At 36.4% G+C, this 27221-nt stretch overlaps 1 protein-coding gene across 1 annotated transcript; it reads right to left on the bottom strand.

Annotated features, from left to right (window-relative positions):
- Window positions 1-4054: 4054 nt before the first annotated feature.
- Window positions 4055-6281, bottom strand: LOC143599641 (ribonuclease 3-like protein 2). Its single transcript, XM_077077549.1, has 5 exons — window positions 5946-6281; window positions 5380-5532; window positions 4718-4841; window positions 4327-4570; window positions 4055-4244 (listed from the first exon to the last, which is right to left on the bottom strand). Exons 1-5 carry the CDS (start codon window positions 6264-6266, stop codon window positions 4082-4084), a joined length of 1005 nt encoding a protein of 334 aa, XP_076933664.1. The 5' UTR covers window positions 6267-6281; the 3' UTR covers window positions 4055-4081.
- Between the last annotated feature and the right edge of the window lie 20940 nt (window positions 6282-27221).

Genomic DNA, 27221 nt, shown 5'->3' with positions numbered 1-27221 from the left:
GAGTCTTCTGCGCCAAAGGCATGGAGTCGTCTTCCAACCCACATGTTGGTTTCCGCGGGAGCGCATGCATGGCTGCGGAGTGAGGATCCGCGGGCGCGCGTGCATGGCGGCGGAAGTCTTGTAATTTTTGGATCTACAATTTGAGAGTTAGATCTGTAATTTTAAACCTAAAATCCAGGTCTGTAATCTAGATCTAGATCTGTAAACCAGATCTAGATAGATCTGAAGCTCGGAGTGGAGAGAATTTAAAACCATCACAGATCCGGAGGCTTGATCATCCGAATCAGATAGTTTCTTTTTTGGATCTACAAATCTTTTTCAGCTTCATTTTTGCACAGATCTGGAAGCATCCTTTAGATCTATGGATCTTTTTGAGCTTTAATAGAACAAATCTTGAAGCATCTTTCTGTAAACTTCCAGATCTGGGTTTTTCTTGGGAGAGATCTGAGAACCAAGACGAAAATCGAAAGGTAGCTTGTTGCCGTCTCACGGATGGCGCCAATGTAGAAACATGAAATGAATCTGACCTGATTCATGACGATGTTCCCGGGTCTTCGGGATGAACGAACCACGTCTCGATCTTCTTCTCCGGTTGCCTGAGATCTGCAATGGCCTTTCGGGGGTGTGGAGGTGACTGCTAAGAAATCTCAAGGATCTCTTGTTTACAGACACAAAAATGGTTATGGTGGTGGCTCTTGCTGAGAATGACCAACCCTTAATAAGGAGGTGGAGACCTCCTTATATAGGGAGTCTCATGGCCACCATCATGGTACCCTAATGGGCCTAGCCCAGCTAGGGTTACCTCCACAAAACCCCCTCAGCCCAATAACATTGTATTAGTCCATATAATAAAATAAGCCAAACATAATAAATTTAAATGTATCATCTCAAATTTCCCTACAAAAATACAGATCTTCATTAGTATTAGTAATTTCAACTGAAGATTAATCCATCAAGATAATGTTTTGATATATAATGGCAAATCAGAGGAAATTAGGGTCATAATTTCAATTGTCATAATCATTTTGAAAGTAATTACAGAGGCACGTAAACAAGCCTCGGCTAGTTTTAATTTAAGTGCTAGAGCTCAAGCTTGGCTCATTTAGAGATGTAATTTTAAAGCTTGAGCTTGGCCCATAGTAGTTTGTTGAGCTCGAGCTTGGCTTGTTTACAATTTATTAATTAATTGTTTTATATTTTTTTATTATTATATACATATATATTGATAACTATAGTTTTTATACATAATAATATAGTATGAAGTTTGTTATTTAATTATTTTTATCATATGTCTATATATTATATAAATATATTAAATAAATATTATACAAATAACAAGCACGTTTAGGCTCGTGAGCTGGCACTATTTGATATATATCGCTAATAGGCACAAGCTCAATACATAAAGAGCGAGCTCGTTTATTAAACTACCCTTATTAAAAGCCTGAACCCGGGCCAGAGACCAATTAAGCTCGGTTCAGTCGATCGAGTAGCTAACAAGCAGGTCCTCTCTTTTACCCAACGAATGAAAATGAAATATATCAAGAGACATGAATAATAATAAGTAAACTAAATTCAGGGTTATCTAAAGAATACTCCTTCTCACTAAACCCTGATTTTGAAAATTAAAAATACCCAAATCCAAACACCTAATTCTTCAATTCAATTCATTTTTCAAGTTTAAAAGCAAGCAATTAAAGAAAGTTATTAAAAATGGTTTGAGTGAGATCGGATTAGGCTTACTGTTAAATTCAGCGGCGGTGAGATCGGGAGAGACGGAGATGACAATGTGGGTTTGTAAGCTTGTGTCAATGAACACAGGCACTTCAATGCCGCTTGAAGCCATTGAATGCGCTAAACAAGGGTTTTAGAGCTTCATACTATTTATTATATTATTAGGTTTCATTTTAGTCCTTGAATAGCTTTATAGTCACTTATGTGCCAAGCTGAGACTTAAAATTAAAGTTTAAAATGAGTCGAGATTGACTTGTTACGTCTATAAACCAATCACCCCAATATCATGTAGGCAACATATCTTGATCTAATTTTTGAACAAATCTTGATGATTTATACTAACACGTTGCTTACTCCAAGGGTGGACCCAAGTACCTCCAACTGAGTCGGTCACACCCCATGAAATTTTTTTAACAATATGTATGGTAAATCTTGAACCCACCTCAAGAAATTTTGACATAGACCCCCGTGGAATTTTAACAACGACCTAAAGAAATTTTTGACATTGGCCTTAAAATAAATGGTTAATTTAGCCTTTTAAAATTTTACAAATATAATTTTGTTCATCTAATTCAGATTTTAATCATCTCGAATTTAGGTTCATTTAACTTTCACTCTACATTGTACTTGATAAATTGATTACTTGGTAGATTAATGATTAGGTTATTGATTACTAGTTTAAGGCCCGTGTATTACACGAGTAGTTCTTGAAAATACAATACTTAATAAATAATCAGTATTCAAGAAAACAATAAACCCGTCAAACACTATTAATATAGTCGTTGTACAACAGTCATTAAAACAATTTTAAATTAAAGATAATTAAAAATATCAAATGTTTGAAAAAAAAAGAGAAAGTAAATATTAAATTAATAAATTCTAAGAATTGTAGCTATTATTTTATTATTATAAATTTGTTAAAAAGGGTGATGTTTAACATAAGAGTGACAAGTGGCAAAACTTGTAGTCTTTTATTAGAGAGTATAGATTTGCTTAGTTATGTGATTATTTGCTTAATTAGATGATTATTTGGTAAATCTTGAATATTGATGTGAGTCTTTTCAGTTTAAAGTTGTTGGTTGAAACTTGTTTGTTACACCATCATCTGTGGAGGGGCTTTGTCGCCCCTCCATGTCATCGTCATGTAAGAAACGGGGCATCGAATCCCCTCTCTATAACGTCCCGTTGTTACCCCTTTACCGTCACATTATATATATATATATATACATATATATGTATGTGTATATGAGAGAGTGAAAAGTAGGGTGGCCCCACCAAAATACCCAAGTCATCCGTCTTCACACTACTGCCTCACCCCTATGTCGCCCGCCAAAGATGCCCATTTACAGTGTTTGGGCTTTAAAACCCCCCTAAATCGCCCCCACAATGCCTTTTTTAAAGGTCTTATAAAAAACATTTGCTTGGGAGTGCCTCAGATGATGCAATGTATAGTTGTAAAAATGATAATCCAAAGAGACCAACTCTAGGGATATTGCATTTCTATTATGCATTTCCAATGACGATCAACATACTTCTAACATGCTTTTAAAATTCAATTTGGTTTTATCTTATTATTATATGACCCCACCTGACTCTGGTTTGAAAATTAACATATAGACATATAGCGATAAATTTCCAACCTTATGAAAAATATTTCATGGGTCCACCACTGCTTAATCGCCTTACATTTGATGTGTTTTTGTAGTTGCTCGGTCAATGCAAGTATGGCAACTGACCAAGTCGAGTTACTAGCGCATTTATGTAATGTTGTTTCAATGCTCTCAGAGTCGCAGATGTCCAAAACCAACTAAAGATGGAGCAGCAACAGAAGCACAAGATTATGTCAAGTCGCTTCTAGGTTGCAAATAGGTGCTTGAAAATGTTAAACTAAACTCGAACTTGATTCAACATCTCAATGATCATACATGATGTCAACTTAATCTTGAACTCAGATTGAATGCTTTGTAAAGTGCAAGTCGAATTTAAACTTGAAGAATAAACAAATAACTGCACCTCGCTCAGTTGATGACCAAAACCGAAGCTTGAAACTACCAGTTGTGCATGTGATTGGTTCATACGGGCCAAACGACCCTGACCCTGACCCTGAATATCTTTCTGCTCCAAAGGTTACCAAGTTGCACCTCTTGAACATTAATGCAAGTTGCCATATTTTGCTCAACAAAACAAGGAAATTACATGCAGAATGTTATAAAAAAACTGGCACTTTCAAAATTCAATATTAGCAACAATCTTGTTACTTGCCTGTTTTGTAAAAATAAAATGGCACGCATGTCATAATTATTAATAAACACGCGAATTCCTTATATTTATACGCACATATCCAGACTTACTTTTGCAGAATACACAGCATCATGGAAGCAGCAGAATTCTCAGCATCCTTTAGTCTGGATCTCTCATTTCCTTTCACACATAAAACTTGATCAGAGAGCTCAACTTGAGCGGACGATACGAATCTTTTATCATGGTGGGGACCCAATTCTTGCTCAACTCTAAAATAAAACTAATCGATTCAGATAAAATGGTTTGCAATGTAGTTGCTAGTAATAATCAATATTTAGTAGTAAATCATACTTGTAAGTTGGCTTTGGCAACTTTTTCTTGTCGCATAATTCGTGTAATATTTTTTTAGCGTCTTTAATCTCCGTTGATTTGTTGAAATCAACTTTAGTTTGAAAACTTGCATCACTGGTTTTGGATTTTGTTAATTTTGACAAAGCCGCTTCGGCTGCATGAAGCTTTGCAATCTCTTTGGTCTCTGAAGAACCGGATGCAATAAATGTATCGTCCACAAAAACACTTGCAGTATATGTCTCACCTAGGAGTTTAAATAGGTTAGATGTGGTAATATTAACTTATCAAACAAGAAGAATGCATAAACTGATAAAAGGGATGGTATATTTAATATCATAATAAAAGTTTATATGATATAATTAACTTAAATTAACTATAGCGAATTACTCACCATTCCAGTGGTATTGTATATCAATTAGTTGCTTCCCATGCGCCTCATACAATGCAGATACTGGTTGCGGTTGAGCCAAAACGACATCAAGCATTACTAATGGTTCAAGTAGGGCTCTGAATATCTGTGTGAATCATCATATCAAACACATAATTCAAAATGTCGATTCACCCTCTTAGTTCCCATTCAATATCTAAAGTAAGTACGGGATTGGAATCACTAGTCGAATACGAAGAAATCCATAACAGGTCGAACCCGAACATGACACAAATTCTCACGGTTTGACATGAATACGACTTGTTTAGCCCGAATTTACTTTTTATTTTTTTTATTGCATATTAATACTCTAAAATTATAATTATAATTCTACAATAAAAAGCACAAATGTATATAACATAGTTACAGTTTACTTTAGTAACAAAATCATATGTTAATTTCTCTTAAGTTTATTAATTTCGGCTTAAAATACTCAACCAAGTTTTATTGTGAAAAAAATAATAACACATTTCAAAAATATAAAATTAAAAATAAATCGGTTAAAAATGTCCCGCCAATTAGACATGAACACTACCCGTATAGCTAAACAATTAGTCGGTTCAACCAAAACCTATTTATACTAAACCAAACCTATGAATTTCGTGTTAGATTTCACACAAACTCACCGTCCACAACATTTGTGAATTGAACCCGCAATCAACAAACACAGCTCCAGCCACTGATTCCACTATATCCACAAGAACTTTTGGAGCTCTCATGACTCCACCATGCACAACCACATCTTTTTCTTCCTCAACCATAGTTATAAATTCACTAACCTAACAAAATCAAACACCAAAAATACCAATAAGTGGATCAAGCAACACGATTACACGAACGACACAGATAACTCACCATGACTCTTTCAATATTATTAAAAACCACGAAAACCACACTTAACAATTTTACAAGAAAAACTATACTATTCTTACTCAAGCGTTATATATGCTAATTAAATCTGACTAGATAACTCTAAACAATAAAATACTAATTAATTAAACTAAAGTTTTGACTTAACGTCTCCATCTTTTTTTTTAATTCGTTTCAAGATTAACTTTCAACATTCCGCCTTAATCTTGAAACCAACTCGTAATCTCTAACCATCTTCTTTCTCAACTCAACCATTTTGCTATTTATTTCACTTGTGAACTATAATATACGGTTTGAACTTGCTAATGTAAACATGTAATACCTTTTCACCAAGTGCCGATAAATTGGCTTTGTTGTGGCGGATGTGCTTGTAAAGCCCGAGGCGAACCGCAACCCGAGCAAGGCGTTCGGTGCTAACATTGGCCTTACGGAGATCAGTTAGCGGGCCCTCACCAATATCCGGGTAGCTCGAGAAGAAAAAAGTGGAGATGGCGAGGCCGAGAACGGAGTCGCCAAGGAACTCTAGGCGTTGGTAGGACGGACCATCGGTGTAGGAAGGATGCGTTAAGGCTTCTTCTAGAAGCTTCTTGTCTTTAAAGTTATAATTTAATATGGATTCTACAGCTTTAACAGAATCTTCCATGGATTGATTGATCTCAACAGCTTCAATATGTGTGGAGGATCGTGTTATGTGGATTCTTGGTACTGATGATGATGGCACGCCAGTACAGTTTTCAGAACCTTAGTTTGGTGGAATCTTTGTCGTTGACTCGTTTCTTCTTGGTTCTTTCCTTGAAACATAAGTCTACTTGTCACTTTTGATTTTTCTTCTTCTTTCTCGCAAACTTTTAAAAATCTATTATTAATTAAATAATTATTATTTTATGTGAGCCACCTAAAAGATTGTGTTATTTATTTTTTATTGTTTAATATTGGTAATAAACGATATGAGTTAAGTCTTGTGTAAAGATTCTCAGTTTGAACCCACAGCTCATCCGAGTTTTTGTCTCATTGTGTGTTACGTCGAGAGTTATGTTCTTATGGTGGCACAACGATTTTAAAGTGGCAGTCGGCGGTATGGTTTCCCAGGGAAATGCACAAGCTGAACTTTGAAGCCATGGTGTGCCCGGTTAAGACAACATAGTCTGGTCAGAGTGAGGAATCAGAGCTCTCCAAATTTGAAAATTGCGATAATCTAAACAAAAGAAAGTCGTCGTTCTAAAAAAAGACTTCATGCACTTGAGACAAAGAAACATAAAAAATAGGAAGTTCAAGTTAATCAGGAGGGTTTTCTCATCTATATGTGGGTTTCCTTTTAAGGATGAAGTAAAAATGATATGGTGGGTCAGTAGCCCGTCCGTTAATCCAAACTGACCGTTCAAAAAAAATAGTTATTACTTTTTATCAATTATAATTATTAATTAATAATTCAATAAATATATATTTAATAACCGTTAACTTAATTTGTTTATTTTTTAATTTTTTTTAAAATAAATCTTAAATTAGTTCTAAAATAAGGTAAATGAAAATTTGAAAAGTCCTATTGATGACTATATATTGTTAAACTAGCTTTTATCCCTCATATTACGGGGTTCTTTTATATTATTCCATTGTAATATTTATATATTTTTTTGGATTATAACTTTTTTTTAGTAAGTAAGTTAATAATATACTTATATTTGGTAATGAAAGAGTTTCACAAATAAATGTGATGTCATAGTCTGGTAAAGAAAGCTATTTGGGTTTGGTAAGACCCATGACCCACTTATTTTTACTATAAATTTGTTTCTTAATTATAAATAATATTTTTTATTTAAAAAAATCAGATATTAATTTTTATTATATCTTCATTTTATATGATTTTTATATCAAATATTTGGTGAGATTATTTTTTAATTTAACGAGATGTTATAGCTTGTTTAAGGGCTATCTGGGTTTGAGAAGACCCATACCCTTGAATTCAGATCAAATGCATGAGAAACCTTCATTTACAAATGAAACAATCTGGTGGCTTGAGAGAATGGATGAATGTTTCGTTTATATATATTAAATTTATTAATAATTTAAAATTAGGATTCTATTTTAGTTATTTATTAAATATTTTTTTAATTAATTACTTGTCTATCACAAGTACACGGTTCTTAAATCTATAATATATATAAACGAAAGCTTTAAAAGCTATCTGGTTGCTCCTTACATTTTCTCAGGCTACCAGATTGCATTATTTGTAAATAGAGATTTCTCATGTATTTAACCCGAATTCACTGGTATGGGTTAAAAACTAATCTCACCAAATATTTGATATGAAAATCCTATAAAATAGGATATACTAATAATTAATATCTTATTTTCTAAAAAAAATATATTATTTATAATTAAGAAACAATTTTATAGTAAATAAAAAAAATAAGCGGGTCATGGGTATCACCAAACTCGGATAGCTTTTAAAATGCACTACGTGAATATTGACCTTCGGCCACACGAAAAAAGTGTGGTCGTAGGCCTTTAGCCACACACATTTTGTTCAGATCATATGTGGTCAAAGATCGCGACACCGTGGGTATGATATGCCCACACACAGTTTTTAGTGGCCTTATGTGGTAATAAGTGTGGCTAAAGGGTACATACATTAGTTGTTTGCCATCAAGAAGCCTCTCCAATAAGCGTGGCTAAACGGTAGAAAATGGCCACATGACAATTTACTATGAGTGACCATTGCACGTATATAGCCACATGAATTCATGTTTCAGCCACATGAATTTTATATTAATGTGGCCAATAGGGTTGTGTTAAGCTTGCATTGTGACCTATACCGTGTGGATATAGCAAAGAAATGGCCACTTAAATTTAATAATAGAGTGGCTAATTATATGATATAGACACTAGATATTACATTAAAAGTGGCTAAATATATTTATTTTCCACTCAAACACTCATTTGTAGATTATAGTGTGGCTATTGTCTTACCGTTTGTCACACATAATGTTTTTCGTAATCTAAAGTGTGGCTATTGTCAAACTTTTCGTCACACATAGTGAGGTACTGTGTGGCTAATCATATCTTATAGACACTGGAGGTTATTGTCAATGTGGCTAAAAATGTGAACTTGCCAGTCAAACACTCTTTTGTAGTTTGTGGTGTGACCATTGTCTTACCGTTTGTCACACATAATGTTTTTCCTAATTTAAAGTGTGGTTAATGTCAAACTTTTTGTCACACATAGTAATGTATTGTGTGGCCAATCATATCATATAGACACTGGAGGTTATTGTCAATGTGGCTAAAAATGTAACTAAACACATTAGCATAAATTCAAAACGGGTTTACATTACCAAACCTTCACTATAAGTTATAAATTCAAAATATTTGAAACTACTACTAATTACTACTGACCTCAAACTTTCTCATAAGCTCATCAGATTGTTTTTGCTTCATTTATTCATTTTCCTTACGTTCTTTTTCCATTTGTTCCATTCGTTGCTCGTTCTTCCAACTCGTTTCTTGACTTCCTTTCATTTTCTAGTTCTTTTTCCATTTCGGCTCTAACTTTTTGAACCTAAAATTGTTAAAAATATTAGCATCATAACTAATAAAGGGTTAATGTAAGGCGAAACCTCAAAGCCAAGTAGGGGTGTTCACTGTCCAGTTTTCGCGGTTTTTCGTCAGACTATAAACCAAACCGTTGGTAATGGTTTTTAATTTATGTAAACCAAAACCAAACCGTATAACTTTTAACCGAACCAAACCAAACTGTTACTAACGGTTTGGTTCCGGTTTGGTTTCATGGACCTGAACCCGAACCAACCCGTTTATATATTACACCCACAAAATCAGTATGTAATTTTCATTTAAATTTTTAGTTATAAACCGAACCAACCCGTTTATGAGTATACCACATGTATATTAAATTATAGTGTTAGCAATTTTTATGTTACCACATGTATATGAAATATGAAATGATCTATTTCATTTTCTCGCCCCTGGTTGATATGTTATACCTAATTATATAACAAAACGAAAAATGATAAAGATAACTACAAATGCATGTTCTGACTTTTCCGTACAAAAATCTAATCCAACAAGGCTATTAATGTTGAGCTCGCCCACCCAATACTTTTTCTTGCTTTCTTTGCTGAGTGGGTATAAGAATACTTCAATCCATTTAACTTTTCGACCATGTTCTTTTTCCTAATAAGAAGTAATGTAATAAACGTTAAAGTACAAACAATTATAATTTTTGACCTAATTTTTTAAGATTGAATTTACAAATAAAACTAGCTTACCAAGCGGATACGATGCTCATAAACCCTATTGAACCGTCCGTATGCTCAGATATACTGCCATCATTACCCTCTTTCGTGCGGTTGTCTCTCCCGCTCGCGGACTTCTTTAGCCATTTTTCTATGTTCCAACCCTATAAAGAGAGAAAAATATATGATACATATATAGAGTAAAAAATATAAAAATAAAAACTTGAATCGACGCATAGCACAACGACCTTCACGCACAATCACATTAGACAACTGTACTAAAAAGTCCTAACATGTATTCACACATCGTATCATGGCAAATCAACCAAACATTCATCATACAACTTAACTTATGATCACTTAGTTCACGAGACAAATTATAACATGTACAATCTGATTTTATTAACTATGAAAAGATGAAGTATAAATTCTACAAAATTTACCACAGTAGAATATTTGAATTAGGTTTCTCAAACAATTTTTATTATATTTTTCTCATGCATACAAAACTCACAATAATTCAAGCATTAAAGATATGTACCAACAATTCAGCAGATTGCACAACAAACACTTGTTTAATGGTTCTATCAACTCATTAATCCAAATTGTGCAAGACCAATTGGGTTGTTTTCAAAGCTCATAATACTAATTTTCAAAACTGGAACCAACCCGTTTGGTTTTGTCATTAGGGAGTTATAATGTCGGAAAGACAGACCAGAATATAACTCCCCAAATCAACTTTGACCGGTGTTTTTGTAAAATTATAAAAACTATTCAAAACTCATCCAAAAATTACAAACTTTACCTTTCTGGAAACTAGACTCATAGTACTATATCCTAGAATCAACAATCGTTCAATAATCATCGTTTAATATCAAGTTACATACCAATAAATAAACACAAACGAATCTGTTAGCAATGAAAGAAGATGCACAAGCTTCAATTGCAAGTGAAATACATACCTTTTTTGCGATGAAAGAAGATGTACTAAGCTTCAATTACAAGAAATAACACTTAAAATTGAAAATCCCCAAACTTGGTTCTTAGGGTTCTTCACACTCAACACGAATCCGGAAAAAATCGAGATAGAATTGATTGAAACCGACACCATACGTGAATTCCTCTCGCAAAAATAATAAGGTTAGAGCCCGGAATCAAAGGATTTGGTTAAAAATTGAGTGAGTTAGAGAATTAAAGATGAAAGATGGTGGGTGTAGAGAGAAGAAGAAGAAGAAGAAGAAGAAGTAATGAAGATAAAGAAAAAAAGGTAGGTTAATTTGAAATTATATTTAAGAATGAGAGAGTAATTCAAAATTTTTTGAAGAAAAGAGGGGGTGAATTTAATTTGAAATTTTGAGGGAAGTAAAAATTAATAGGAAATAAATAGAATTAAATATTTTTATTTTTAATTAAATAAAGAGTTGTTAGTGTGTGTGTGTGCCTATATATATATATATATATAACAACTAATTAAACCTTAAATAATATAACAAATTGTGTTTTAAATATAAAAACATATAAAATAAATACAAGTGATATTTATAGTTGCTCTAAAAGAGTTGTATAAGAGTGCAGTAATCAGTGTTAACGCCCAATAATAAACCATACGCTTATTAGTGGGTCATACTAGTTCTTGATCGGTGTTAGTGTCTCATTATAGCATCTATCATGTCACAGTTGCTCTAAAAGAGTTGTATAGGAGTGTCATTAGTCATGGTTAGGTGTTAACGCCCGAACACACCATACTTTCGTCAATAGGCCTTATTTGGCTATCATTAGTCATAGACTCATAGTTAGATGTTAGTGTCCCTTGGTTACGTCATAGTTGCTTTAAGAAGTTTGTAAATGACTATCATTAGTCATACTTAGATGTTAACGCCCAAAACATCTCATACATTCATCAATAGGCCTTGAATGGTACTAGTGGCCATTATAGCATCTATCATGTCTCCGTTGCTACAAGAGGGTTATATATGAGTGTAGTGAGCCATAGGCGTAGTTGGCCGTCATACTTTGCATTAATGGGCCGTCTTGGGCCTTGATTGTTGTTAGTGACCCATTGTAGTCTCTATCATATCATAGTTTCTCTAAAAGGGTTGAATATGAGTTTAGTGAGTCATAGTTTGGTTAAAGCCCAATAATATGTCATACTTTCATCAATGGGCCTTATTGGACCTTAACTGGTGTTTGTGGCCCATTATAGCCTTTATCACATCATAGTTGCTCTAAGAAGGTTGTATAGGAATGTCATTAGTCATAGTTAGATGTTAATGGCCGATAACATGTGATACTTTCATCATAGGTCTTATTGGGCCTTGTTGGTGTTAGTGGCCCATTATAGCCTTTTTCATGTCATAGTCGCTCTAAGGGGTCATATTAGGGCTTGAAATCTCTTAGTGGTCTATTATGGAATGTGATATGTAACATTAGATATTTAAGGGTTATATCATGTTATAGGGAGTCATATTAGACCATAATAGACAAAAACAACTCATACATGTCCTAATGGATCATATTGGGCCTTGAAATCTCTAATGGCCCATTATGCATATAATTTTAAATTGTGTATTAAGAGGTACAACTCGCATAACCCGTCAATATACATTAAACATAGGGGTGGCAAATGGGTTGGGTTGGGTCGAAACGGGTTATGGGTCGAAACTGATAGGGTCCAAACGATTCAATTAAAAAAAAGGGGTTGTTATGGTTCGGGTCGGAATGGGTAAGGGTCAAAAGGTTAGGGTCATAACGGGTACAGGTCAAAATAGGTCAAGGTCGGAACGGGTCAAAACAGGTTTCGGGTTGATTTTTTTTGAACAAGGACAACGGAGGAAATGTTTTAGTTTTTTTACATTTTCCGTTTTTTATTTATAACTTGACTTATGATTTTTTTATTATTATTTTTGAATATTTTTTAAAATTGTGTCTTATGAGGTACAACTCGCCTAACCCGTCAATATACATTAAACATAGGGGTGTCAAATGGGTTGGGTTGGGTCGAAATGGGTTATGGGTCGGAACGGGTGAGGGTCGAAACAGGTCAGGGTTGGAACAACTCAATTAAAAAAAATCGTTGGTGATAATAAGTAATGTCAACAGTACCAAAAGTCCTAACATGTATCCACACATCACGTATAATATCCGTAGGAACTTGTCTTTTAATCAAAGATAGTACATATTTGAAAACTTATTCATAATTCATTATCAATATTAGAAACTTGCACTTTGATGTGTATTGGTGTCCAAATCCGAGCACTTGATCTTCGGCTTTTCGCTTCCATTTGTGGGCTTCGTGATGCGTGTGCACGTGTAGTAGTAAAATATAAAAGGAAGGAATGATTTGCTTTTGCACAAGATCGTGTTTTAAATTTATAAAAGTAATTTCTACAAAGACTAAACACACACAAAATAGGCAAGTGTACCTATCGTATATGTAGAATAGTATTGGTAAGAACCAAGTATCGATCCGTGGACACAAAAGTTTCTAGTAATAAATCGTTGTTTTACTTTAATCTGAGGTATTAATCATTTTGGGGTTAATTTTTGAACTTTTTATAAAATGTAAAAACTTATATATAATATATAGGTGACCAAGATAAGAAATTCTAAACGAGTTGTTCAATAATGCGAAGGTTACCATCTAAGATCAAGAACCCACTCCATTTTAACATTGATAATTAATATTTGAACATGTGATAAACTTGCCATAGCAATATATGATAGATAGCTCCTTAAACCTTAAGTGAGCATCTTTGGCACTAAGGAGATAGCATGCACATTTTAAAGTCCACCCTTTCCTAATGTCATACCATCTCAATGATGTCAATTTAAGTTGGCAAGTAGTTTCATAAAGTAGAAAGATTAGAATTGACTTCGATTTCTCAAATACCAATTCTAACAACTTTGGGTGGTTGTAGTTCATCAATTTTGGGTGCTTGATGAGCACGCCCGCATGCATTTTTATGACATGTGCCAGATTTTTTTTGTCTTTTCTGTGAGGTGGCAACAGCCCCGTGGTTGGTAGGCACGGCCCCGTGTTTTTTGTGACATGTGCTCAATTCTTCTTTGTCTTTTCTGTATTCCCGTCCACGCCCCCGTGCTTTTGCTTTTAGATTTTGTCTTTTTTTGTGTTAGAAGCATGGGGGCGTGTTTCTTGAGACATGGGGGCGTGTTTCTTTGTTTTCTTCTGTTTTTCTTCGTCTTTTTACTTGTTTTTTCGTTTGGGGCTTGGTTTCACCTGAAATCATGTTTTATAATGTTAAGTAGCCTTTTATGCTATGTTATTAGATAGAAATTGCAGTTTTTAGAGATTATTTGATGCTGAAAAGATGTATATTTCTATGTACATCAAACATCCCCACACTTGAAAATTGCTTGTCCTCAAGCAATCTTCTTATAAATATCCTCTAAAAACAGCAAATTTAGATTATAGCTATCCCTTAAGTGAACTCCAAGAAGACGAAACAAAATAACCAATCTTTATGTTAGTGATAAATAAGAGTGAATTTTTGTTTTTATGAGCTTTCGTTTATGCAAAACGTCACGTTCTCACAATGTTCACTCACACTCGGTTTTTATATCTGATCATACATGTGATGTATGTATGTGAACACTCTTAGCCAAAATGCAACTTGTGATAAATAAGCTTGTAACAAGTTCAAATCCCTACCTTTTGAATGGTTGCATAGATCAGAAGGTAAAAAGGGTTTCGGTTTAGTGTGAGTAGGGATTGGTATTTTGTGGTGGTTCAAGGGTTAATGAGAATGGTAAATACAACTTCCACTAATTGTCGGGAGTCTTAAGATATCTTTAATGGTTAGCTCTCTCTCTCTCTCCCCCTCTCTCTTTTTTATATACCTAATGACTCTTTTAAGGTCAGATTATCAAGACCAGTTTTATCGAGGATGTGGATCAATTCTTCCTCAATCATGTTCTGAATATAACTTCCAACTCTAATGGATCGTTCAGCTTCGAGCCTAATATCCCCCACCCTCATTAGTTCGGTATATTCATGCTGAGACTGAGTTTGACTTTTTCTACATCGTCCTTCATGGGACCAGTTTCCGCAACCTAAGCATCGTTCATATCTTTTTGCTCTTCTTTTCATTGCGTTTTTGGAAATTCCACAGAATGGTGGCCTTTGTTCGTCTTGGCACCACTTTTTCCTCACCTCATTGCTAAAGAGAAAGATTCTCTCCCTAAGTTCTGAAGGCAACCTAGGTTTTGTGAAGTGTATTCAACAAAGGAAATTGAAATCGAAAGAATGCATTTCCAGTTTTTTAGGGTCTGCCGGTAAAAGACCAGTGTTGTATTTTACCGGTGAAGATGGATAAATTGATCGGGTTTTAAGGTTTTGTAATTTGGTAATGGGTTTGATGGAATTGTGTAAATATTACCTTCTTTCTTATACAACTCTTTGTGCGGTCTTGAAATGAATAATTGCGACAAGTTCTAAATCACATGAAACATATGACTCACTCAAAGCTTCCGAAAAAATATTTATATGGCATGAGGTTTATCTCACAGAACGGAGGAATTGGGTATTAACGCCATATTTTGCATAAATTTATTCTCAATATTACAAAAACTTCTTCTTACTTTTTCACTTTTATGTAATGATTGGTTATTTGAAAAAAATTTTCTTGGTTTTCCTCTTTAAGTTTTAGAGTAATCTTTGTTTGCTGCAAAAATATTTGTTGTTTTAGAGAATTTTTATAATTAATTGGACAATCAATTGGTCAAGTAATTCCCCTCCCCACACTTGAATCTCACATTGTCCTCAATGTGACAAGATTCATGAAAATATAAAAATTCTAATAATGGTTAAAAATGGAGAGTTACTTCCCTACGAGTTAACGAAATTTCGACAGAGCGTCCCCTTTTTTCGTTCGTTTTCCTGTTTTTGTACCTGTATAATATAAAATTGCAAACATCCATAAACAACCAAGCATAAACTGCTGAAAATTGGGTATGGAATCATCTATCCCTTGCCCTATAGGGCTAAATTAGAACCTAGCATAATGTCTTTGGCACCTACGGCCATAAAAATATCCAAACCAACATAAAAACAAACAAGTACGACGGAAAGTAAATTGTTTAAAACATACATAATAAGTTCATAAAATACTACCAACCCATGCCCGTGCCCGACCTACCAGTACCGCCAGTCATCAGTTACCCGTGTCCGGGTCAAATGGTCCCACTTCCTGTCCATGCAATAGCCCAAACGATCAATCTCTCGCCTCGTCTATGCATATTCGGCTGCTCGCTGTGCATCTGAGGCAGCCATCTGCTCCATAATCCTGTTAAATGAGGCGGTAGTGTTAGCTGAGAATTGATCAATAAGTCCATATATACCCTCGAAAGAGTATCGGCTATCGTGTGACGAACTGGGGCCGGCCCCTGATGAAGATGGGCCTCCTCTCTGATGGTAAGTTCGGCGGTGGTGTTGTCTGGGCGGTGATTGTCGTCTCTCATGCACATCCTGTATCATCATCTCTGTCGGGTCTTCTGGGTCCCAAACTTGGTTGTTCTTGTCACAAAACCTCCATACATTCGGGCTGATTTCCTGAATCATCAGCATGCTTTCACAGTAATCAAGGTTGAGGGCTATCGGGTCTGGGCTTGGAGTTCCTTCTGTGTCTGCACCATAAGCCCTGTAGAGGTTGTAGATGTCACACCCCACTTTAGGGCCTAGGCGTGTGACCAATAGTTGGTACCTGTTTTGTAAATACATCAGAGTTGCTGGTTTTATTTCAGCGGAAGTCTTTAATAAATAATATTATATTGAAAACTTATTAAACTCTTGGGTCAAAATACCCGTTTGATATTTCAAACACATTTCTTTAGAAAACATAACTCTTTGTAATATTTTTAAATTAAATATCCGAGCCATCAGATAACATCTAATGACTATAACTCCAATATTCTATTCCTCTTTGCTTGTATATTCTAGCCTTTCTTGTTTCCCTGTAACATGGGGGAAAAATACGTCAGCACAAAGCTGGTGAATAACGCTGACTCTAAAATCTCTTTTCAATACCTTTGTGAAACCAATAATAGTACCTTTGTGACTACTCATTAGGCACCCAACTAAATTAGGATAAAATTACCCCAAGTACCATGTATAATTAATTATATACACAATATCATTTCTCTTAACAGTCCCGTAGACCTTCAGAGGCATGTTGATGATATGCATGGCCTCGGGGAAATGCCCAGTCACCATGTATGTTTGGATCCAGACACATGTATACTCTTAATCAGAGTGTCCGTTTCTTATTATTGTACACAAAGTTTTTAAGGATTCGTAAATCCTATGCAAACATTCAGACTCATTATAAAAGGTTTGGGGCTTATTCACCTTTTCTGTTTATAATCAGTTTCTGATACTGATTCCTGTTTTCTGATTCTGTCTCTTGATTGGTTACCTCAGACCTATAGTACGAGAATAACATTTGTATAAATAACTAGATCAGCGATCTAGCTTCAGACCTTTAGTCCGTTTCGTATAGCTTTAACCTTGATAAAAAGCTTTGTTTATAAAACACTTGGACCTTTAGTCCCTTTCTTTATGCTACGTTTCTTCTTCAAGAAGAAACGTCTATACATTTTGAATATCATATTTTTTAATAATAAAGAAATACTATTTATTATACCCTTGGTTTATAATTACTTATGTTTCTTTGTCAAGAAGAAACTATATTTTTAACTATAACCTTTGCTTAAGAAAAGTTATATATAACTCTTAATCATAATCAAGGTTCGGCTATACTTCCGACTTATGGTCTAAGCCATTTATAATAATAAAATAATAACTTAGGTAGAACCCCTTACCTCGCACGGGTATTCGGAGTTATATATTCCTAAGCTTATACGGGCAGCACTTCTACTCTATGCACGTCTATCGAGGCGTTCTTGATTCACCTTTCTTGGCACGCAAATCGAGGCAATGTTCGGTTGCCAGGTCGTGCACGTACTTCGATAAAACGTCGGGTTGTGGCACGGATTACGAGGTGATATTTTTGGGTCGGTGGCACGCAAAACAATGCTCGACACGCAAACCGAGGTAGAGAGAATAAATTCTAGAGAGAGAGTATGGGAGGTGTGAGGGAATGAGTCCATGGCCTCCCCTTTTATAGCTGATTTCGGGTCCCATCGCGATACGCGATGGGCCCCTTTTTCATGGTCATCGTGTATCGCGACGACACATGCTATCAGACGTTGCCACGTGTCGCCACGTGGCCTGACACGTCTGCCACGTGTCCCGGCCTGCTGCCACGTGTCACCAGAGTGTGACACGTGTCCCTGAGTCATCACGGCCCATCGCGTATCGCGATGGCCGTCTCCTTGGACTCATCGCGTAGCGCGATGGGTCCCTGAATAATAATTTTCAGTTTTAGTCCCTCGTCTTTGATAGCTTGTCATTTCTAGTCTAATTCTCGTTGTCCAAAAATATTAAGGCGGCTCTTAAAGCAGCTCAAGGCGATGTGAGCGTGCGAAGTGCAAAGTGCGCCATCAAAGCGCCACATTGCGCCCAACGCCCTTCGCCATCGCCATCGTCCTTGCCCTCGCCCTCGCTCGAGCGCGTGCGCGTCGGGTGCTATGCACCCTCCGCTTGGACCACTTGGTGCATGATATTCATAAAAGAATATTACTATGGAAAATCTCTTTCTTATAAAGAGCTTCCATTTCTTTATCACTTTCCATGTGGGATGGATTCCATCTTCCTTATTTATACCTTAGTGGAATGCTTCCACTTTTTTACATCTTCCAATGTGGGATGGAATTCTTTCATGTAAGTAAACTTAATTTAGGAAATATATTTTATTTCCTTATTTTTCTTATATTTCCTTTTTTAATATTTTCTCATAACTTGTCTTGATATTATTTTTTATCCCTCAACTTTCCTAAGTTGTCAAAATTTGGATCAAAATTTTGGGGATGTTACTGTAGATCCAGGGACCACCGAAGATCGGGGTATTTCCTCGGGCAGTAGCATTTGACATGAAAAGTTTACAAAATAGCATAGTGATATTGCATGGTAGTTCGTTTTTCATGCAGTACAATGCCCAAAGATCCCTTAGGTTGACAACCCCTTCACTCTGTCCTCGAGCTGTGATGGTGTGGCTCAGCAAACGGTGGATGTATCTCATGAGCGGATCACGCAGTGCTGTGCTTTTTAAAACGCTCGGTCTATACTTTGTTGTTCCATAACTCAACTGTTCCCAAGCTTCTTCCCTTATGGCACCTGCTTCATCTTCATCATCATCACCTTCATCTGTAGATGTTGTTTTAGCCTCGAACCAGATGTCTGTGTCGGTTTCCTTGGTCAAGTAAATTCCCAAATCAACTCCTAGTTGGGTGACAGAAGTTTTATGCCATACACCCCCACATCGGAATTCGATTGCCTCGTTATCCCACATATCAAACTTTTTCTTCTTCATATTGAACGAGGCCAGAAATTTCTTTGTAAGTTCCGTTAAAAACTCGTCTCCAAGATCCCCTCACAATGTTTTGATAACGGTCCAATTGATTCACGTTCCTCAAAGTGTTTTCACAAGCATAGAAATTGGCTTCCGGATACCTGTTGTTGAGATAGGTCAATCGTGTGTTTGCTTTTCGGTCTTTTGCCTTGCGGTTCCCGAAAACTAAGAATGCATGAAACTCTTCTCCATACTCGGCCATCTGTAATTTACACCCAAATTAGTCAAAATTCATGAAAAGTTTTCAATTTGCTGAAACAGAGAGCAAAGCACGGCGGCGTGCTTTCAGAAGCACGGCCCCGTGCTGGTGCCTCTGGTCCAGTTTCCTTTGATGTTTGACTTTTTGTTTGACCACGACTCGTGTTGTTTTGGGCACGGCTCGTGTTTCTAATATTGTCTTCTAACTTACACAGACTCGAACTCTCGTTTCCAACCGGGTCTATCAAATAGGTTTAATGGTGTGTCGGGTATTTATGCTAAAACCCAAAACCCGAAGTGTTTCTTTCAATTAAACCCTAACCATCAAACATTCAACAATCTATTCATCATATGCAAGCAAATTAACCCATACCATCTTTGGGTTTTGACCCATTTGGTCGATTTGAGCGATTTTAGGGTTAATCTAAACCTAAAATGACGAATTTGAACAATGCGATTGTTAAATTAACATACCTTAGGTTTTGAATCGAAGATTTGATGAAGAAATTAGCAAAATATTTGAAGGTCGGCGGTTTTCGGTTCAGAATGCAGTGATATTAGGGTTGGTGATTGGAGAAAGTTATTTTATTAAGATAAAAACTCGTAACTGCTCTGTGACCAAAAACACGGTGTAACATCACGTAAATTTTGGGCCAAAAATGTCAAATTTTCAAAGTCGATGGACCAATTATGCCAATTTCTAAACTCCCGGGACCAAATTGTAAATTCTGTTTTCTTGACCCATCGCGCTACGCGACAGGTCAAGAAAGACACCCATTGCGTACCGCGATGGGGTGTCTGACACCGAGTGACACGTGTGCCACGTGGCACACGGTGGCAGCGTCTGCCGCCACGTGTCGCCACGTGGCTCGGCGCGTGCCACGTGGCAAGTCTAGGGTGTGACTGGCTATGCCTACGTCGCGGTACGCGACGGGCAAGCCAGGGGACCTATCGCGTACCGCGATGGGACCCAAAATCAGCCTTATAAATAGCGGCCATGGTTTCTTCCCAAACTCACACCAAGGTTTCACACACTTACTCTCTCTCTAGCTTTCTCTCACTACCTCAAAGTTCGTGCCAAACGATCCGTCTCGATAAACATGCCCCGAAACTCGTTTTCCGTGCCCGTTATCTCGATTTCCGTGCCACTCCCCGACATCCCGAACAAGAAAGAAAGTGGTGCCGATGAACCGGTAAATTCCTCGAAGTACGTGCCATTGGTGTCTCGAAAAGCGTGCCAAGTGAGGAGAAGGAGTTGAAAAAAAAGGGTATCGATTGAGCGGCGTCGAAGTGCTGCCCAAGTGACTAGGGTGTTGCCAAGCCAAGCAAGGTAGGCATAATGCCCGACCAAAATAATATTAAAATATTGTAATGGCTTAATGCCTAAGTCGGAATTATACTCGATGAATATAAGAAGAGAAAATAAATAACAAAGAAAAGAAAGAAAAGAATATATATATATATATATATATATATATATATATATATATATATATATATATATATATGAGTATATATGTAAGTAAATAATAATTCTGATGTGCTGAAACGCGGTCTATTAAAAACTTAACCTAATCTAGACACTCTAGTTTTAAATTTATAAATCTAGACTATCCTAATGCTAGACCACTAGACAGGCAAGTGTACCTATCAACTGTAGTAAAGCCTAACGAAGTCCAGATGTCGAACCCACAGGACACTAGCGGCACCTAAACTAGACTCTAACTTAACTAAACTTTATTAATTGATTTTTATGTTTTTTATTAAATATAAAATAAATAGTACTTACTCTAAAACTAGACACGGACAAATAGAACTAGAACTCAAATAGGGGAAACAACTACCTAGGCAAGGAATCCTACTAGTCAACTCGTAAACTCTCAGTAATGGATTAATAAATGGTACCGTATTCTAAAAATATGAAATTTAAGGAATAACTATAGTAAGCTAGATCACCTCCCGGTCTCACCAACAATACCCCCTAAATATCAAGTAAAGCTCAACGGTTTAATGGTTCGGATCACCTCCCGGTCTCACCTTACCTAACTATGATAAGGTACCCAAAGATTAAATCACCTCCCGGTCTCTCTAATCAGAAAACACCCTAAGACGTAAAGAGGTATTTTTATTAAATTCGGTTATAATTCAGATCTGTAAGAATCTAAAGGAATCTAGGGTAACTCACTCCCGTGTAATCAATACTCAAACCCGCAAAAGACCAAAACATACGACACTTAATTACCCCCCGGTCTCTCAAGTAACAGAATATAAGGTATCTCTAAAATCTCAATTACCGCTCCTATGGTATAAGTCGACTATTAACCATAAACTAGTTACAAACACACAGTATGCAACCTAATATGCATCCATACATGAAAGACATTCACAAAGACGCATATGGAACAAAAACTGATAATAAATTAATACCAAATACGCATGTGCATCAACAACCAAATAAAATAAAAACTTTACCAAAACATGAACCAATCAATAATAATCTAAAACCAAAAGTAAAACGAGTCTAACAAGTATTCATCCAAACCCAGGCAGTATAACAGTTTAGCCAACCATAATAATTGATGAAACAAAGATATAAAATAAAGTGCGATCATCGTAAAAGAAATAAACATGATTGAGCTACTAGCCTGGTTAAATTAATTCACCTAGCTGCTTGCTTTAATTAATTCTCTTTTCTTCTGATTCTTGGCGTGACTTTTGACCAGCCTGTGTGCTTGTTTTCTTTCTTTGATTCACACGAACAACAGCAAATCAACCACCCACAGGGGTGGTCCCCCCTTGACTTATGTCTCACCTCCCAAAACAAGCCGGCTCTCGTCTCCTGTGTTCTCCATCATATATATATTTGTTGTCTAAGATCAATCAACTGACCTATCTTGTTTCTCACGTTTGTAGGGCCTAGCCCATTAGTTTCTACATCACAAAGGAAAAACAATAACTAAGTTTTAATCACCCACATAGGCCTTTTCTTATCATACGTATATATATATATATATATATATATATATTAGTTATTTTATTACAACTTTGACCAAACAATATACTAAATTAAATTAAATATTATACTCACAGTAATAGAGAAAGAAATCGTTTGTTGGTCAAAAGTGAATGAAACTCTATTTAAGCTCATTGTTTCGTAAAATTACAAAAACTCATATTTGAACCAATTAAGAATACTATTTGATAAAAACATGCCTCAAAATTATTTAAAAGTGTAAGAAATATTTATATAATAATATGTATATTTTAAACCACATCAAATTCTTTGTTTTAGAATATATTATTTAAGTATTTTGAATATGCTTAAATAATAAAATAAATACGTTTCTTAAAGAAGAAGAAACGTCGTGTTTTTAAATATAAACTAAAGGTTTATAAAGATTACTTTATAACTAATGGTTTTAAAGTAAAAGAAATAATGAACTAAAGGTTCATCGAGATGATAAGACTAAAGGTCTTAAGCCGGATCGTGTATCCGACTAATGAATGTTATACTCGTACTATAGGTGCGAGATAGCGAAAGAAAGACTAACGGACGGTGTTGGAAGCCGATCCCATTGAAAAGGTGAATACGCCCCACTTTTACAAACTTGTTTTCAAACAAACAAACATGTTATGTGTAAAATTTTACATGAGGCTACGTGTCTCTAAAAACATTATAAATAAGAGTATAAGCCAGCCCTTAGGCTATTGTATACGTTTGTCTGGATCCTTACATATGTGGAACGCGGTGGGCACATCGCACCACGCTTGGTCACGACCTCCAGCCACGATGGGCCGGACCTAAGTTACGTCCGAGTGAGGAATGGCCATGTGTATATTTATGGTACCTAAGTTATGTCATAAACGTTGCGGTGCTTCGCTGAGGTGACCTAGTGTAGAGACTCAAGTTTATGATGATTGTTTTAACTTGATTATTCCTAAGCCAAGATGGGCCGAGACTTACGTGGTCTCGAGGGGTAATTAAGTAAAGAAAATATTTTAGCGTCAGCATATTCACCAGCATTCATTGCTGACGTATTTTAATAACATTTTGCAGGTAATCAAGATTAGAGATTGAAGGACGAAGAAGCTCTAGAATCCGATGGCTCGGATAATTTTGTGTAAATATTAAAATATGATGGTTTTGTAAACTATAAACAAGTAAATACTAAACGAGACTTTTGTTTCGTCTTTTGTAATGTAAATATTTTATATTATCGATCCTTATGTTTTTATAAAGACTTCTGCTATAACCCGTTACTCTGATTTATTTACAAACATGGTACCAACTATGGTTCACACTCCTAGGCCTAGAATGGGGGTGTGACACACGGCCCTGTGCTTTTAGAAGCACGGTACCGTGTTGCTTAGTGCAGACAGTGTTACTTTGAATTTTGTTTATTTGTCGAGCTGGTTTGTTTTCAACTGGGTTTTTATTTTTTGGTATTTTAACATGGTAATTAAAAATCCTAGATTTCATTAAAACATAAAATTAAAGACATAATTAAAGATAGATGAAATAAAAAGTACAACAACAATTCTCGAATCTTAACACATAGTACTAGCGGGAACAATTTCAACACGAAACAAAGTCAGAACTTCAACGGCCACCATTTTTGAACAAGTCCTGGATGTGTGGTGGTGCACGTTTGGCTTCCAAAAGTTCGTCAAGCTTTTTGTTAAGCGTAACGATTTCTCGGTTGAGAAAGTTATGTTTGGAAGTCACATCTTTGTGGTGGCCATCCACAACATGGAAGTTCTCAAACCTTAGCAAGTCGACTTTGTTAATTAACTCGATTACTCGAGCCTCGGTTTGCATGTTGCTCTCAACTTAATCTCTTACGATGCATTGGAGTCTCATGACTTCCTCCTCAATGTAGGAGGATTCATGTTGTTTCCCCTTTTTCACTGGCCTCCATTCAACCTCTTTTCCTTCTATTTAGGTAGTTTGTGTTTGGTGTGAATGGAATAGTGAATTTATGCATGCATTATATAGAGACTGGAAAGTTGAACACGACCCCGTGCTTTTAAAAACACGGTCCTGTGCTGCTAGAGTAATAGATGTTTCTGAGTCAGAGAATTGTACGGAGTCAGCGCGTATCATGCTGAAGATTCTGGGGTGACCACGGCCTCGTGCTTAGGAAAGCACGGCCCGTGCTTTTAGTCACAGTGAATTTCCTTTTAATTCACAACACGATTCAAGATCCGGAATTCTTAGAATGACGTTTATTGTGATAATTTGGAAGTTTGGTCATCTAAAAATTACTTTTCATTAAAATAAAGATCCTAGAACAATTACGGGATAAGCCCGGGTTTCCTACGAAAAGAAAATAATCGGGTTAAGCCCGAACTCCTAACACATTGTGCTTAATGCACTTGTTTACACATGAAAACAGAAAGTTAAGTTTCCTAGAGTTCCCCGAAAGGCTCTCCTCCTCCGAATGGCCCTGGTGGTGGAAAATACGTGAAACCGAGAACTTGAAACTGAATTTGTTCGTTGATGTCTCGAAGTTCCATTTTCATGTTTTCCACTGATTCGGTGAGTTGCACGAGACGCATCTCAACAAGGAGGTTCATTTCGGTGAGTTCTTTCACAAGTTCTTGAAGTTTCAAGAGAAGCTCGGTTTTGGAAACATGGCGGGCATCGTTTCTCAGATGTCGGGAAACAGGGATTGCTTCAATCATCTCAGTTGGCATGCTGAATTTTCAGAGGTTTTTGGTTTGTGCAAGAGATGCAATGACACAAGGTGCCTTTTATAACCAAACAGGAAACCGAGCACGGTACCGTGTTTATGGAAGCACGTCCCCGTGTTTTTACTCTGACAATTCTGTTACAAACCTGTCTGACTGAGATTTTTGCAGCGTAGATGTCGACCCGCACTTTTAAGCACGGGACCGTGCTTTTTGAAAGCACGCCCCCGTGGTTTTCAAAGTATATATATATATATATATATATATATATATATATATTTAAAGGATTTATTTACAAGGGCTAGTTTTGTAAAGGTCTTGGCCAAACCTTGTTTCCTTGATTTCTTATTTAGAAAGTTTGGAGGGTTAATACCCCAAAACTTCTTTAAGTGGACCGTCGACGTATGGTTTTAATCGATGTCCATTCACCTTGAACTTCTGGCCGTTTGAATTCGAAATTTCGATTGTCCCATAGTCAAAAACTGATTCGACTACGTACGGTCCTGTCCACTGGTATTTCAGTTTTCCTGGGAAAAGACGTAAACGAGCATTGTATAACAGTATACGATCGCCAGTTTGAATTTTTTTTATTTCCTTTTAAATGAGCGTCGTGTATGCGTTAAGTCTTTTCCTTGTAGGACCAGGAATTTTCGTAGGCCAGTGTTCTTAGTTCCTCGAGCTCACGAATTTGATCTTCCCGGTTTGTTCCGGCGGACGTTAGATCAAAATTCACTGCTCTGAGTGCCCAGTAGGCTTTGTGTTTTAATTCTACTGGTAGATGACATGCCTTCCCGTAAACGAGCTTGAAGGGTGTCGTTCCTATGGGAGTTATGTAGGCCGTCTTGAGGACCCACAATGCGTCATCTAATTTTTCTGCCCAATTTTTTCGATTCATCCCCACACTTCTTTCCAAAATTCTCTTAATTCCTCGATTCGAGACCTCTACCCGCACTGGTCTGAGGGTGATATGGTGTTGCCAGTCGGTGATGGACCCTATACCGTGCTAAGACCTTGTCCATCAGGGTGTTACTGAAGTGGGTACCTCTGTCGCTGATTAGGGCTTTTGGAGTACCGAATCTTGAAAATAATTTTTTCCGAAATCGTACAACTACTCGAGCATCGTTAGTGGGGAGAGCTTGTGCTTCTACCCATTTAGACACGTAGTCGACTGCTACAAGGATGTATTTATTTCTGAATGAGTTAGGAAACGGGCCCATGAAATCTATTCCCCATACATCAAAGATTTCACAAATTTGAATGCCCTTTTGAGCCATCTCATTTTTTGATGAGATGTTCCCAGCTCTTTGACAAGCATCGCATGCTTGAATCAAAGTATGTGTATCTTTGTATATAGTAGGCCAGAAAAATTATGCATCAAACACTTTCCTGACCGTGGTGGCGGTACCATGGTGTCCACCTGTTGGTCCTTCATGGCAGTGTTTGAGAATATCTAAGGCCTCCTTGCCTGGTACGCACCTACGAATGACTTGATCCGCACCTATTCTAAATACGCATGGATCTTCCCAAAAGTAAAACTTAAGATCGGAGAAGAATTTCTTCCGATGTTGGTGGGTAAGTCCTTTTCTAAGAATTCTACAAGCTAAGTAATTTGCGAAGTCGGCATACCAAGGACTTTCGTCTTTTTCTTCTATTACTTCTTGAATGCGCATGAGAATTTCATGTGGGAAATTATCATTGATAATTTCTTTGTGAAGTTCTTCAGGAGTTGGACATTCTAAGCGTGAAAGATGGTCTGCGGCTACATTTTCTGCTCCCTTTTTGTCCTTAGTCTCGATGTCAAATTCTTGGAGTAGTAGGATCCATAGGATGAGTCTGGGTTTGGCATCTTGTTTATTGAATAGGTAACGTATTGCGGCATGATCGGTGTAAACTATGGTCTTGGAAAGAACTAAGTATGATCTAAATTTTTCAAAGACAAATACTACTGCTAGTAACTCTTTTTCTGTTGTAGTG

Source organism: Bidens hawaiensis, unplaced genomic scaffold (assembly GCF_021521415.1).
Source record: "Bidens hawaiensis isolate Kalapana, Puna unplaced genomic scaffold, B.hawaiensis_p1.1 tig00052460_1, whole genome shotgun sequence".
In the NCBI taxonomy this organism is placed as follows: Eukaryota; Viridiplantae; Streptophyta; class Magnoliopsida; order Asterales; family Asteraceae; genus Bidens; species Bidens hawaiensis.
Note: the sequence above shows the minus strand (reverse complement) of the source record. Positions and strands in the feature narration are given on the sequence as shown.

What these genes read in the sequence shown, in the direction of transcription:
- LOC143599641 (XM_077077549.1), bottom strand. Translation starts at nt 6,266, where the DNA reads ATGGAAGATTCTGTTAAAGCTGTAGAATCCATATTAAATTATAACTTT. An exon ending in TATCGGCACTTGGTGAAAAG is followed by an intron (nt 5,533 to 5,945) that starts GTATTACATGTT and finishes TGATTTTGTTAG; the next exon opens with GTTAGTGAATTTATAACTAT. An exon ending in TTGCCAAAGCCAACTTACAA is followed by an intron (nt 4,245 to 4,326) that starts GTATGATTTACT and finishes GTTTTATTTTAG; the next exon opens with AGTTGAGCAAGAATTGGGTC.